Source organism: Mastigoproctus giganteus, chromosome 8 (assembly GCF_048544385.1).
Source record: "Mastigoproctus giganteus isolate SK-2022 chromosome 8, ASM4854438v1, whole genome shotgun sequence".
NCBI classification, from domain to species: Eukaryota; Metazoa; Arthropoda; class Arachnida; order Uropygi; family Thelyphonidae; genus Mastigoproctus; species Mastigoproctus giganteus.
The window spans coordinates 145,055,336-145,071,428 of NC_143582.1; the positions used below are offsets into that span (position 1 = coordinate 145,055,336).

At 35.0% G+C, this 16,093-nt stretch overlaps 1 protein-coding gene across 3 annotated transcripts in view; it reads left to right on the forward strand.

Annotated features, from left to right (window-relative positions):
* LOC150081894 (ATP-binding cassette sub-family B member 10, mitochondrial) overlaps nucleotides 1–16,093 on the forward strand; it is a 204,284-nt gene that overhangs the window by 116,781 nt on the left and 71,410 nt on the right. For all 3 annotated transcript variants that reach the window (XM_090379799.1, XM_090379800.1, XM_090379798.1), the window contains one exon: nucleotides 2,178–2,381. In XM_090379799.1, the coding sequence (XP_090235925.1) occupies nucleotides 2,178–2,381 (204 nt within the window). The remainder of the gene's footprint in view (nucleotides 1–2,177; nucleotides 2,382–16,093) is intronic.

The window sequence follows — 16,093 nt, forward strand, 5'->3', positions numbered from 1 at the left end:
ACTTACCTCTCCTCTCCCCATCTTCACTGCACCAACCATGTGCCAAATAACAAAAAAAGTAAGTTTAGGAAAAACCACTTCTTCAAAGAGGCATAAGCTCTGTGGAAACTCCCAAACACTCTCATTTCTGTAATGGCCTGCTAAATCAGCAAAATGACAGTGGATACTCTGATACAATCTATAAAGACAGATTCAGTGAGCCAAACAGAAATGCAAATATGCAACATAAAATTTATTAACTAAAATTACAAAACAAGACAAAATTAGAGTACCAAATTATAAATTTAAACAACAGAGAGAGAAATGAATTAACAGAGTAAATCAGGATAGAGGGATATCGAAGAATGAAACATGTGAAGAGGTGACCTAGAAGAATACAAGAAAAATACAAATGTGTTATCCATAACTGAATTCACTAAAAATGTAAATTAAACATGATGTAATCAAATAATGATGTACAAAATTAAATGCTGTATTACCACAAAAAATTGTTGCAAACTGCAGTAAATAATCCTGAAGGGCACCAACTGTTACCTGCATGTAAATGCAGAAAAAACCAAATTCTGACTAGCTAATGAAAAATTGATAAGTGAAGATTCAAAAAATAAATACCAGAATAAACAAGCAATGGCTTGTAATTATTCAGAGGGTACAATGCCAGAGTATCCAGAGTAAATGGCACAAATGCTGCCTGATGTCACATTAGGAAATTCCCTCCCCCTTCCCCATGTCACTGCACCAGTTATGTTTTTCATTAGGTCATCTGACTTTAGTGTTTTTTTGTTTTTTTTTTGTTTGTATGCAGATAGAAATTAAATAAATTTTCTGTTTACACTCCAAGATGACCATATAAGGTCAGAGAAGTTTCTGCTTACACTCCAAGATGACCATATAAGATGACCTTGGAAGATAGAGAGAGTATAAGAGCATCACCATATTTAGTAGTTAAATTTTTTTATTAATGTAAATAATGCATACTGTAAGTGAGTAATGAGAACTTTCCTTTATGTCTACAATACTTTAAAATATGTTCAAAAATTCCCAGAGTGTCCTGAATTGTTTGACAACATCCATGATCCATTTTCAAAGAACTTTTGCATTACAAATCAGGATAGCATAAAGAAAAGCCTTGATATGTCTGGAACTTCATCCAGCAATTTGGATAGTTTTCCTCCTCTTCCAAGAAATGTCTTTAATTTTGTCCTTAGGTGGCAGGAAGAATGGAACAGTCAGTTAGCAGTTAGTTGCTGGTTCTTCTAAAATGTTTGGATGATTGTGGTTTCTCCCCAGTCAGCAGTAATAGTTCCTGTCTCTTGAAGATGCCATTGGATGGTTGATTTAATAAAAATTTTCCTTTATGTGTACATTACTTTCAAATATGTTCAAAAATTCACAGGGTATACCTATCTGGACATAGTTGTTTCAGAAAAGTTCCCAATAAAGATCGGAGCAATATGGCCTTAGTTGCTAATGCTCCTAAAAACCAAACAACAACAACAACAACAACAAATAAAGATGTTAAGCTTCACTGTTTCTATTTGCTCATTCATAAATGAAATGAATGTCTACCATTTCAGCATGGTCAAGGTAAAAAAATAACATGTGGGTTGAAAATAACATTGGGAATACTGGTTCAGTTATAAGTAATTTCAGGACAACTGATAATCAGAGCAACCAATGACTCACTTTAATAACAGTTGCCTCACCCAGAAGGAGTAGACAGATTCATTGCAAAATTTTTATACATGTACAAAGATGTCTGATATTCAAATGATTCAGATTTACCCATCATCTTACTGATTGACAAGCATACTTACCTTCACCATATGTAAAAAGAAAAAAAAAAGAAGACTATAATTTAGAAGGAAAACATTTCCAGATCCATATCCATATGAACTTTTTTATCACTATATCAGTGGAACGTGCTCCCAAAGTTTGATGAGACCTTTCAAAGACACCCTGTATATCAGGCTGATTAAATAAATAAACCTTGAAGCACTCTAGCACTGCTTGAAAAGTTAAATAGCAGCTATGCACCATTTCAGTAGTGAGCAACTAAAGAGGAAACTGGCCACTCACAAAAATCTATAGTTGGGTATTGGCAAAATATCTTAAATGATATTAAAAACTGCAAATGATAAGCCTTCTTTTTTTTTTTTTTTTTCCCTTTTATCTAGGTGGTATAAGTTTGCCATTCATGAAAGGGAATATAGCATTTAATAGTGTTAAATTCGTGTATCCAAGTCGTCCAGATGTAACTGTACTTAAAAATCTCAACTTGATAATACCTGCAGGAGCAGTTCAAGCTGTAGTGGGCACTAGTGGTTCAGGAAAGAGTACCCTTGGTGCATTGCTTCTGCGATTTTATGATGCAGTTTCTGGTAAGTTTATTTAATATCAACTTTTTGTTGGTTAATTTTATACAGAATCTTAACTAAATTATATGTATTGTGCATAATAAAATTTCTTACCGAGCAGTTTTAGAACAAATGCTTCAAGCTGTGAAAAAGTATATAATTATCATATGATCAGTGCAGTAGCATCAGATAGTATGTAGCTATAATGAAAGCAAACAAAGTTTGCATAAAACAGCATTATAAACAGCAGTTTCTATACTCATAATGTTAATCCCTTGACATAAAATTGGAATGCTCATACAATTCAAATAAGTAGCTCTTCTTCAGTAGAGAAATATCCTTCTTTCTATTCTCAGTTGTGTGCCACTACCAGGTAACATCATTTTGGAGATTTTCTCCTCATCAGTAGGTCGGTAACCACTCTGAGTATAGGAGGCGACAAACTAGTTGTAACTTGATTTCACACTATGAGAAATAGCATAGGATGTAAGAAGTAAAATTCCAAGCAGTTTTAGAGAAAATGCTTTAGGCTGTGCAAAATTTTTGTAATTGTCATTGTTAGTGCAATATCATCAGGTAGTGCAGAGCTATAATGAAAGCAAAGTTTGCATAAAATGGCATCATTATATGACATCTTATCTTGTGAATCCCTTCACAACAAGTTTCTCTACTCATGCACTTCAAATAAATAGCATGTCCCTAGAAGAGAAGTATACTGTTATTTATTCTTAGTTGAGTATTACCACCCTGATGACACAGTTTTGGAGATTGTCTCCTCATCATTGTATAATGAGATGCTATATAATGATGCTATTTTATGCAAACTGTGTTTGTTTTCATCATAGCTATATGCCATCTGATGCTATTTCACTAACCATATGACAGTTATGAACCTTTTCTGTAGGTCAGCGTGTTTGCTCTAAAACTGCTCACAATTTAAACTTCTTACATTTCTTTGACATCACTCATATTGTGTAATTATGTCACACATAATTGTGACACAGGTTGTCAGCTTCTATACTCAGGATGCCTGATGAGGAGACAATCCGAAAACAGTGCCATCTGGATGATGTAACTTAACTGAAAATAAATAGTGCTGTACTTCTCTTCTTGAGAAGTGCTATTTCAAGGCACATGAGTAAGGCAACTTGCAAAGGGGTTTGCATTGAGATGTCATATGATGATGCTGTTTTATGCAAACTTTTGTTTGCTCTCATTATGCTGCATACATTCTGATGCTATTGTACTTATGATAGTTATAAAATTACATATTTCGTTTTGTAGCAGCATAAGTACATCATGCTGGTAAAATATATAGTTAAATTAAATCATAATCCTTACATTGTATATTTCTGAGAACATGTGCATATAGTTTGTAAATTGAAATGGAAAACTTAGTTTTTATACTTCAAAACTGAATATTTTGCATTGTAAAGTGTAATTTGTGATGAAAGTTTATCCAATGAGATTATTTAGAAAGAAAAATGATGGAGAAGTTCTGTATTGGTAATGTGCAATAGTTACCATTGTCTGATATGAGAAATGGCAGGTGAACACCTCAGCAACACAGATGAGGTTCAAAAAGCAAATGGAAAGGCCATGAAAGTTACAAGACTTAAAGTTGGCATGGAATGTTCAGACATTAACAGGTAAAGTAAAGAATTAGCATAAGTATTAAAAAAGAGAAGAGTAAAATTATTTGTCTGTAGGAGACAAAATGAAGAAGAAGAAGAAGAAGAAAAAAAAATGGAAGACTGGAGGAGAAGGTTATAAAATACTCTGCATTGGGAAGGACTGAAAAAGGAATAATGGAAATTATTCTGGATGAGAATTATAAAAATAGATTGGCAGAGGACAAAAGTGGAAAAATAGGTTTGTAGAGGATAAAAGTGTTTATTCTTTTGTTTCTGTGTAACCCATTTTTTACATTTGTTGCAGAACTTTTAAAGATGGTATATTTTTGTAATTAAATGAGAAGAAAATCCTATTACCTGCATAAGATATAAAGGGGAAGTAAAGCTGATATCCTGCCAAAGTGAAAATAATAGGGCTGATTAGATCATATTCTAGTAAGAATGGCCAAAAAGGAAATAGTATTTTAGACTGGCATTTAAAGAATTTCATAAGAACACTGTGCAACAACATTTTTTTTCTCTTTTACAAATAAAATATTTGATTCTTATATATTTGAATGTGCTAAATTTAAAATATACCATAACTTTCACTAGTTTTATGGGAATTGTAATGCTGATTTCAGTAAAACTTGGTTAATTCAAAGTTCAGATGAACAAAATACATTCCTTTTGATCTAAACAGACTTGAAGTATCTGTACAAATTAAGTATGTGTCAATGTTAATTAATTAATCAAGAGAAATTTTTAATCAAATACTCATATTAACATTGCATAAAACCTTTTTTATTCTCATTTAAAATGTTAATAATCTTTTAGTTTCATTGTGGCAGACAGTCATGAATAGACAGTTTAACAGTTAATTAATGAATATGAAAAACATTGTGCTATGGAGAAACTCAGTAAATTTCTACCTTTGAGTGGGTGAGTGAGTGAGTGAGTGAATGAGAGAGAGAGAGAGAGAGAGAGAGAGAGAGAGAGAGAGAGAGAGAGAGAGAGAGAGAGAGAGTGTCCATATTTTAGAATATTGTTTGGTATTTAATACTTGTAATCTAAGCAACAATATAGTGACATTTCTCTCTTTTTTGTGTTATCACTTTCAATAAAATTCCTAAGTGTAAACTGCTCTTGTTGTGCCAGCCAGTGACCACCTTGATATTACTTTAGAACAACTGAGAGTGGTAAACAGAAATGCTCAGTCTTAGTGCAGTTGAAAAAATGTTTGAATGCAGTTGCAAAATTTTAGAAATGATATTGTTCACTCTAGAAACAATATCATTTCTAAAGTGAGCATGAACTCAGGTCTATAACTGGAGGGACCAATGCATCCTAAAGACAGCATAACAGAAATATAACACAGAGAATAATTTATTATTAAGATACTTGTATTCCATCTTCTTCAGTAATGCTTTTCTACATCATACATTGCACTAGGACACTCCACTTCTCTCAACAAGTTTAGTGTTAATGTAAAAGTAATTTGTTGTCTGCCCCCCCCATCCAGTACCACCTTTTTCTCATACAATCAGTAGGCCAAGGTGTAACAACAGCTTTCAAGGACTATTAATCAGGCCTTTCTCTCAAGCTATTAAAGGCTATGAATGGAGGGGAGGGGATAGGTGCACTAAGCCTTAAGGAATTTTGGAAAGCATACAATATTGTACATGCCACTTATGATAAGTGGAGAAAGTTTTGGGTAGACTATTGAGGACACTCATGGCTTTGATATCAAGGAGGTTAAAAACAATGTAGTAGATTTTGCCAAGGATATTGGATTGAACAAATACGGAATCTGGAGACATACAACAACTCATTGAGAACTAGAAATATGGCTCAAACAATAGAGAACTCATGGAAATCACTGCTGAATAGGGTGAAGTGTTGCGCAGGTCTTTTCTCCGTTGTAGTATAAACTTGCTAGTGTACCAACAATTCTCAGTTATGGTGTGATGTGTCAGTTAGGAATAAATGTTCTTTGCAAGAGTTACACTAATATTTACATCCGGAGAAACCTGGCTTTCATGTAATCGTCTAGCAGTTAGTTAGGACAAATCCCGTGTTCTAAAAACTTACTCAGATGGACGTTGAGCAAATCTGCAACATCAAGATTGCGTTGTGTGATTTTCACCTTTGACTCCTTTCTATTTGATTAGAATCAAAAGCGCCGCCTTAACAGTTCTTTATCAGTAATCCATTCAAAGAAATCATGTGTCATCAGAGAGTAATCAATAGGCAAAAATTAGCAAACAAAACATGGTTTATTAAACATACTAAATTGTTACAAAATACAGTTAGACAAAACAGTGTATAAGTCTTTAGTAAAATAGCCTTGAGCTCTATACCTTTACATATTTAGGTAACCAACGGATTAATTAATAATGGTATGGGTTTGCAAAATTGTTATGTTATTCATGAACATTCGACAGCCAAAGAGCGTTCATACATCGCGTAGCTGACGAATATTACACCACATTGGTGGAACATGTAAGATTGTAGGCCATGATTAACATTCAGTCTTAATATTTAATTATAATATTCAGTTTTAATATTTAATTATAATATTCAGTTTTAATGTTAATTATGATTATTCAGTTTTAATATTTAATTATAATTAATTCTAATTAAATAACGTCCGGCATTCATGTACCAGTTACAGTATCTATTAATTATGAAATGCTAAGTAAAATAACAAAACTCTCATCAAAGTATGAGTGTGCGTGAGGATAGATGTCTTTAGCACATAAAAATATATATAAAAGGGGAATGGAAGTATGTTCGACTTAGCGCAATTTAGTTTCGTTTATAATTAAATAACAAGGGTTAACTTACCCGAATAATTCAGCAACGCCTCAGGAACTGTAGTTACAGGACAGTAGTTCATCTCGATTCCTTCCTATATCTCATTAACGAGTTTTTGCCTTCTTCTTCTTCCGACTTTTCGTTTCCCCTTCTTAAGAATATTTTCTTCACATTCTACAAAAGATTATCATTGAGACGGCTCTCTATCTTACTAAAATCCTAACTCAAACTCCGCTAACTGCCCTTACAAGTCACAGCTCATCCACCGACCAACTCACACTCTGTCCAAGCCTCAGCTCCAACTCCTTCTCTCTCCCCTACCACACCCTAGCTGCTAACCGAACTCCCTTCCCCCTATTTCCCCTCTAGTTAGTTTCGTCAAGCAGAAAAACATCTGTGGAACTGTCGCTTTACAGCGTTCTGACTCAACCGAAAGTCCGATTTATGAAAGTCGTTGAAGGAATTACATGTTTGTATGAGGTTCACCCAAAGGCCAAAACGGACATAAAATCGTCTACTCCGACACAAGAAGTCTATGAAATAATAAACACTCTGCTGATGCCTGAATCAAACACAATACTAGTAGTGTTCTCCGAAAATCTAACTCCCCTGTTTTTATGACTAGCGCCGCGACTTTTCTGTTTTTGTCAACAATACACTCGGACGCTTGCCCGCTCCAACGAATAAATAACGTACGGCAGGCGTCGGACGGTGGTTTTGGAATTTCGTGGGTGCGGCTCTGCTCCCATGCGAAAGCGAAAGTAATTCTGCCTTCTCCGGCGAAGTAAATATCGTATGACAGATACAGTGCAGCAAAAAAGTATGAGGCCCTTGTGCTCTCTAAGAATGTACTAATACGGTTAAAAATAAATGCATTTTTAACAGAAGCCTTTGAAAACAAAAGGAAACAATAAGAAGAACATGAGTTCTCCAAGATGATATGATGACCACAGCTTTCTAGAAGCTTGATGAATGTCTTTCTTAACTGATAATGATGTGGGGGGGGGAGAGACAGACAGACAGAGATTCCTCCCTATATACAGAATAGTTGAAAATACTATGAACTATTACAGTGCAATCTATAATAAGAAAAGGAAATTAAACTGCAACTCTTTCTGGATTCATTCTTAAGCATTAAGGATGAGGTGAGCCTTCAACATCTGCTGTTGCAAAGATCCCAGTAAGAAAGTATTCCTGCCCATCTGAAAGCTCTTACACTACATTTAGTGGTTTTGAATGATCTGAAAATTAACAGTATCACAGCTGTTATTATGAATAATGTAAATACTGTATATAAATTCCAATATAACACTGTGTTTGGGATCCATTACATCAAACCACAGTATATCTGGATTTGCATTATAACTGATTTTACAAAAACTGTATGTTTTAAAATTTTATTATTGCCATGCAAGAATGGTAATTTATTGCATGTATTACAATTAATAGCCAAGTACTTAATGCGAGTCCATAACCTAATGAAACTTTAAGAGGAGACTGCACCATTATTGAAAAAACACATGAAGTGAAGGAGCCTCCGTAGCCAAGTGGGCAGGAGCAGCAGTGTATAGCATGTGCTTCTTGATTAGACCGGTGTTCGAGCCCATGATCACCAAATACAGAGGATGTGGAAAGGTTAGGGAATGACCACCACATATCCTTGGAGCAATATGGCCTTAGTTGCTAATGCTCCTAAAAAAACCAAATAACAACAATAACATGAAGTGAAAAGCCACATAGATTATAAAATTAACAGGTTTATACAAATGATTTTCACATGCTTGAATGACAGTGATAATTTACTCTGAACTCTCCAGTTTTACAAAAAATAAATTTTGCAGCATTGTTTGCTTCATACTGATATTCCTTTTGATATGACTGAAACATCAATCTTTGAAGCTGCAAAAAAGAGACAACCTCAATGTCTGTTGTTTCAAGTAGTCCAGTTTCCAGTACAGCTGTAGCTTCCACTATGGCAGTGATGGGATCAATTCTTATTGTGATTGGCGTTTTTTTTCTTTGACTTCATCTAAATGAGATTGTCTAGCAGTTATGTTTGCTAGGATTTTTTGTCCCTCAATGGCTGAATGTGGGACATACATAATCTATATTTGCCTAGTCAATAAAATGATCTTGTATGGCAAGCGTTACTTCATAAAAAGCTTTTCAGCCTTTTCTTCTTCTTCCTGCGTGAAGCCTCAAAATTCCTCGTACATGTATCATCAGTATCTTCACAGAGATTTGGTGCAGAATTAGGGACAGCTTCAGCAATCCTTTTAACCAGCCCTTTTTGGTGCATGCTAGCATGACAGTTGGCGCCTCCATAGCCAGGGGGGCAGGAGCAGCAGTACGTAGCACACGCTTCTTGGTTAGACCGGGGTTCAAGCCCGTGACTACCAAATACGGAGGATGCGGAAAGGTCAGGTAATGACCACCGCATATCCCCGGAGCAATATGGCCTCAGTTACTAATGCTCCTAAAAAACCAAATAACAACAACAACAGCACGACAGTTTTCCATGCCGTTGCAGCAAGGAAAAACATGTCTTTCAAGCTTAGTTTTCTTAAGCTTTCAATAAAGAGCATGGTATCATTGATAATTTTTTTTGACTAAAGCTTACCTGTAATTAATTTTGAAGGGTGAAATGATACTCTGGTCCAATAGCTTGATTTTTGATGTAGTGTTCTTTGGTAGATCATCTTGTCTTTGCTGTTGAGTGAATCTGAAGGAGTATGTTCAGGGCAGTTTTCAAGCAGAAGAATAGTTTTTGATTTGAGTTTTTTCTGACACAGATGTTTTTTTTTTTTAATGCAGAAAACAATTCTTTGCATTGCTATGATCTTCCAAGCATTTTTGCTGTGCTTATAGCACATGGGCAGAGCTTTGGGATTGACATGATGGAAAGATCTTGGATTTGCAAACTTGACAATGCAGAGTGGTTTTAATTTGTGATCACCATTTTGATTTACACTAAATATTATGATGACAATTTCCTTGAATCCTGCTCTATTATTTTCTTTTCATTTTTATGATCATCAAGTTCCTTAACCAGTGTTTTGTCAGGTATGGTCTTTTAACATAGGCCAGTCTCATCACAATTATAAACCTGTGATGGAGAATAACCTTACTTTTTAATGGAAAGAAACTAGCAGCCAAATTATCAATGGATCTTATTTCATCAATTATGGTAAGTGATACCATGCCATTTTTTAAAAAATTTCATAGACAGCGAAATAGGCAAACTTTATCACAAACTTAGGTAAACCACTAGTTCATGAATTATCTAATGTTGGATCATTAGCACAATGAAGGTGCTTTGGTTTAGGTCTATCTTGCTCATCAAAATCAACCACAATTTCCCAGTTATGCTTCCTACCTCCTTCATCGTCTGAGAGTAGATTTATTTATGCCAAGATCCTTAGCCACTTGTGTTTGTATATTTACTCCAGATTTCATGCAGTCCAACTTAGCAATCTTTCCCATATATGTAAACTGCTTTCTCTTCCCCATTTTGATAATGAGGGTAAAATGGGAGGTGATTTTTTCTGTGATCCATAACATGCTGTCTGAAGGTAAACTCAAGAAAGAGTCTTCTATTGCTTCCTAAGGTTTTATATTTGCTTTTTGCCTGATTCTTATCTTCCCTGCCATTCAGAATATACTTTGCATTCATTTTATCCATTCCCTCTAGGATGCTTTACCCCTTAATCAGGTCTCCCCTAAGTGTCTAGTTGACAAGGTCTGCAGATTTCTCAGAGGAATGGCTTACAGGAGGTAAGCCATTCCTCTGAGAGGGCAGTACTCTCACTGACCTTGTTGTCCATCATCGAACCCTTTTTGAAAATGGCTTGTCATTTTTTTTTTTTTTAATGTGTCCTCCAAAGCTGAATACAGTATACTATGTTGAGGTCTTACCATTGTTTAGTATTAGTAATGATAAATAATGCAAGAAAGCAAGCTTATACAGCATCATCTAAAAAAAAAATTACCATTTCATCTATCCATCCTCTCTAACAGTAAGTCTAATTCTTCCTTTAGTTTATTCAAACTATCCACTTCCACAACATGTTTGTTCCGGCAATTAACCAACTGTTGGCTAAAGGCAAATTTCTGCACATCTATTCCAATGGAATAATCATCTCCTTATCACTGCAAGTAAAATTCCTGTTTATCATTGACAAAACCCCCATGTATTGTCCTGGCAGCATATCTACACTGTCCAGAGAACTTCATATCTGACTGAACAATTACCCCCGGGTCTTTTTCATTTCCCACTATCCTGAGTGTAGTACCACACAGCTACATTAATCTGGAATTACTGCCGCCCATAAATAGTACTTGGCATTTGTCAATGTTAAACCTCCATTGTCATTTCTCAGCTGAACTGCCTAATTTTTCTATACCCTGGTGCAGTAGCATACCATCATTACTGCTGTTAAGCATCCTGCCAAACTTCACATCATCTGCAAACTTATACATTAAACATGATATACCTTCATCAGTATTATTAATAAATATATAGAAACAATAATGGGCCCAGCACTGAACCTTGAAGTCAGTAGTGTGCTGGTAAATTTTTAGCAACCAGCTAGCCCTTTTTTAACAACCCCTGCCCTCTTTGGAAACTATGCTGCGGTTTCTCCCTTTGTGAGAATTGCAACCCCCTGAAAGTATAAACGAATTCCATTATCAGCAAACAACCACTTAATTTTTCCTGCGCTGCTATTCCTTAGGGAGGTTCATGACAATTTTAGAAATGTGAAATCTTTGACAGACATCAAGCATGGGAATGTCATTACCTTAAGTTTATTCAAACTTAAGGACTATGTTTTGACAAGCATCCACTTAATTTTTTGGCAAGATTAAGTGGATGCTTGTTAGAAAAATATTCCTGTAAAATTGCTAGTAGAGATAAGGAAGGAGCGGGTGAAAGGAAGCACAAAGGGCGCCGAAATAAGTGCACACCGGCTGAATTTTCCATGTTACCACATATAAGCTTATCTAAATGCTGCTAGCCATTGTGGATTAAAGTGCGTGCTGCTCTACGGTTTATAGACATTATTGGTTTAACCACCAGCCCGCAAAATTCTTGAAAATATAACAATCGGCTTGCGTGAGCCACTGCGAGTTGGCTCCAGCACACCACTACTTGAAGTACTCCACTGATAACTTAGCCCATTAGAAGCAGTCCACTACTTGAAGTACTCCACTGATAACTTAGCCCATTAGAAGCAGTCCCCATTGATAACCACTCTCTGTCTTCTTCCACTTAACCATCCCTTTGTCCATAGCAATAACCTACACTTAATCATCCCACATTACTCCAGCTTGTACAGCAGTCTTATGTGCAACAGTATCAAAAGCCTTCCTGAAATCCAAGTATATGATATCAAAATTATTTTTTGCATTCAGTTCTTTTGTGACTGCATCAAAGCATCAAGTCAAATTGGCCACACAAGATTTCCCATTGACAAACCCATGCTCTGACTGAAGTATAACTGCAGTCCTGTCTAGATGATCCTGTATTACTTCTTTAACAGTGACTCCATTATTCTCTCTGGAACAGTAGTTAAGCTAACGGGTCTGTAATTACTCCTGTCTCTGTTTGATTCCCCTGAATCCAAAAATGCTATCATAATTATGGCTATTGCTTACATCTTTTGCTGCATCCCTTAAAAATAACTGGATAGATCCCATCCACCCCAGGTGCCTTTCTTCCATTTAACTTTAGAAATTTCTCTTCCACTTTCCTCTCAATTATTAGAAAATTATTCAGCTCCCTGTTAGAGTTTGATAAACCTCTAGCATCCACTTTCCTAAAAAAAAAAATTCCTTGTGTGAATGTAGAATGCAAAATATTCAGCTTGTCAGCAACCTGAGCAAGATCATCAACAGTTAAACTATTGATATCAAGTGGAATGTGATTCATCCCCTTCCTTCTAGTGCTTAAATAAGAAAATAAGTCTTTGCTAATTTATTTTGCATTCTTTGCCAACCATTTCTCATAATCTGCCTTAGTTTGCATAACATCCTTTGTGACTCAGTTGCAAACTAGTTTATATCTACCATAGGATTCTGTATCACCTGATAATTTATATGTATCGCATGCATTTTTCTTCCCTGCCACAAGTCTCATTAGTTCATCTGACATCCATTTACATCTATGCCTTGAACAGTATTTCTTAGTTGGCTAGTTGGTATGACAAGCCTTGTAGTCTCTATGATTATTTCCTCAAATGCATACCATTTAGAATTTGCTTATGGTAACATCGTCATCACATCCTACTGTGTAGAATTTAAACAATGTCTGAGACCACCATAGTCATCTTTACAAAAGTAAAAACCCTTCCCTTTATCTCTGATTACATCTTTAAGTAAATCCCCATCAATACGCAGTGATCACTGCCATCTAGTGGTTCTTTTATCTGCAGATTCTTAATGCATGAATAATCACTGCTGATGATCAGATCAAGAATATTACTCTCTCTGTTGTCTCTCTAACATGCTGCTATAGAAAACAGTCATCCTGGAAATCCACAAAAGTATTGCTGGTATGTGTGTGACCAACCCACAAATTCCAGTCAATATCTGTTAAAGTCCCTCATTATAAGATATTATAATTCCTTGGCCCAATCTAGTTCTTTTTATAGTTTTTTGATGTACTTGTCAGTCATTAGGCCTCTAATGAGTGACAACACATCTCTGGTATTCCCACAATGTCTGCATTTGATGACTTGACCAGAACTTCAATTTCATTGAATTTATTTACTATGCTCCTAGTATTGGTGTTCATGCAAGTATACATATAGTCGTTCTTCCTCTTAGTTACCTTAACAAAAGCCCAATGTATCTAATTGTCCAATGACTGACAGCAGGGCCGACCGGGCTAGCCGGGTGGGTAAAGTGCCTGCCTAGCAACCCAAAGGTCATGGGTTCGAATCCCGCCTCGGGCTTGGATCAAAGTACTGCAAAAACCTTGGGAGGTGCATTATGGCCACAGAAGTCGATGCGCCAACAACTACAAAAAAAAAAAAAAAAAACACAGCAGGCCTTGAAATCCCCAGCACTTTGCTTTCCAGGCTGCCGCACATTCCAATAGAAACAGTGCAAGACTTACATTTACCTCTGCCTGTGGCTATTATTAATCTATTATTCCATGAGGAAGATACCATAGGAAACAAAATTTTAAAATCAGCTACACCATTGTTATTCAAATCAGCATATTACAGAAAGTACTGTACTCTGATTCAGCCTAAGTTAATACTGCTGAGAAAGGTGCAGGGCCTCTTCACATAACGAAAAAGAAAAAACGAAACACTATTACAGTGTTTTATTTTTTATTTTTTGCCAATATAACAAAAATATAATTTTAAAAAATTCATTGATATGTATTTAAAAATAGTAAATATTAAGAATATTAAGTTATCACTTGTAATTTTTGATTCAGTACTAAATTGATGAAAAAATTATGGGTGGTTTTGAACACAGTGCTGCATTCTATCACAAGGTCAAAGAAAAAGACTTTTGATCACAGGAATATCGTTACTTTTACATAAGGACAGATATAAAATGAAATTTATAGGGGAAAAAGTGTATAATGTTTATTATGGCAGTTCTGCCATAAAAATGTATATGTCCAAATTTATATAACATTAAATCATATTAAAACATTAAATGATATTATATAACATAATATCAATACCATTAAACTATTTTCTTTCTTTTTTTTTACTTTAATGTGAGTACATAAAACAGGTGTAAATGGTTAAGATAGGCATTTCTTTGGTGTGAACATAGAGTGAAACGAAGTATAGGGACAGGAATATTCTTGATCTGATCATCACCCATGAGACAAATTACATCATAGGGCTTGTTAGTACACAAAATATTAGCCCTTTTGTACTTTGCTTTTTATTCCAGTAAGAATTTATTAGATTGCAACATTTTTAGGGTTAAAAGCCTCAAGCTGTGAGAAATTCAAACAATGATGTTTTGTGAAAAAGCATCATTAGGCTTCATTATTATAACATCTCTTATAACTCTTGATTTTTTAAGGAGTCCTTATGTGCTGTAATATAATAACTAGATCGTATGTATAGCTTAGCTTAATTTTCAGCACTCACCTCATGAGGTGAGTGCTGAAAATTAAGCTAAGCTATACATATGATCATCTCTTATAATAAAATCCTTCTCGAGTTGCCTTCCTCTTATATTCAAATTTCACTTATTCTCAGTTGGGTATCTGTCTATCTGTTCTAGCCAAAACTTTTTCTAATCTAAGATGTACACCTTCTGGCATCTCTCATATAGTGTAAATAAATCACAACTGGGTTGTCTTGTCAGCACTAATACCTTGGGTGCCTAAACCAATGGAAGGCCAAAATAGCCTTGAAATGGTATTGGCTAGGTGGGGGTGGTACTCAATTGATATTAACTAACAAGACTTCTATAATATGGAAGTGTTACACATTCAAAGTATAAGAGGAAGAAAACTCATGAAGGATTTCACAATATGAGATTAAAATTATGCCTTATGTACAAACTTGTTTCCTGAAATTCAGCTATGAACTAATGATGCTTTTACACAAAATTATATCATAGGATTTATTAGATTTATTTCCAAAAAATTGTTATTTTCTTTGCTTAACTGTCTCTTTAACTTCTTGGGTCCATCATGGCATTGCATTCAAGAGTGGCATGTGAGGGAGAGAGAGAGTATTCATCCTTCTCTCTCTTTGCATGCCTCTTTCACAACTTCTGCTGAAGTTCTTAAATTTTTGCCATTTTCATCAAAATGTGGGGATTTTTTTTTTGTTTGATACTATATGGCAGCATTTCTCAAACTACATTCCGGGGAACACTAGTGTTCCGCGAAAAATCGTAATTAATAATTAAAATAAATAAATAAATAAATTTTGTATATTTGTAGCATACACCACTTTTGTATCTATTTAACATAATTTTTTTTTCAGTTATTAATGTACTAGCATAGACTAATAATCAAATAGACTGTGAAACAATATTTTGTTGGGCTTTGCATAGAGAAGTATGCGTAGAGGTGATGACACCTACAAAAAAGTAGCAATGTGGTTATCTAATAGCCTGGAGTACACGGGTTGAAGGAGAGGAGGAAGCAAACTGATATAACTAAACTCACTTCTTTGTATAAATATTTTTTATTTTTTTTTTTATGAAAAAACCCCAAACACGAGAGTTATTAGAACCTATAGTACTTAGTACTGTGTTTGGGTTGGAGGTTGAGAAGATGAGAGAAGATATTTGTTGACATTAGACTTGTACTTCTGC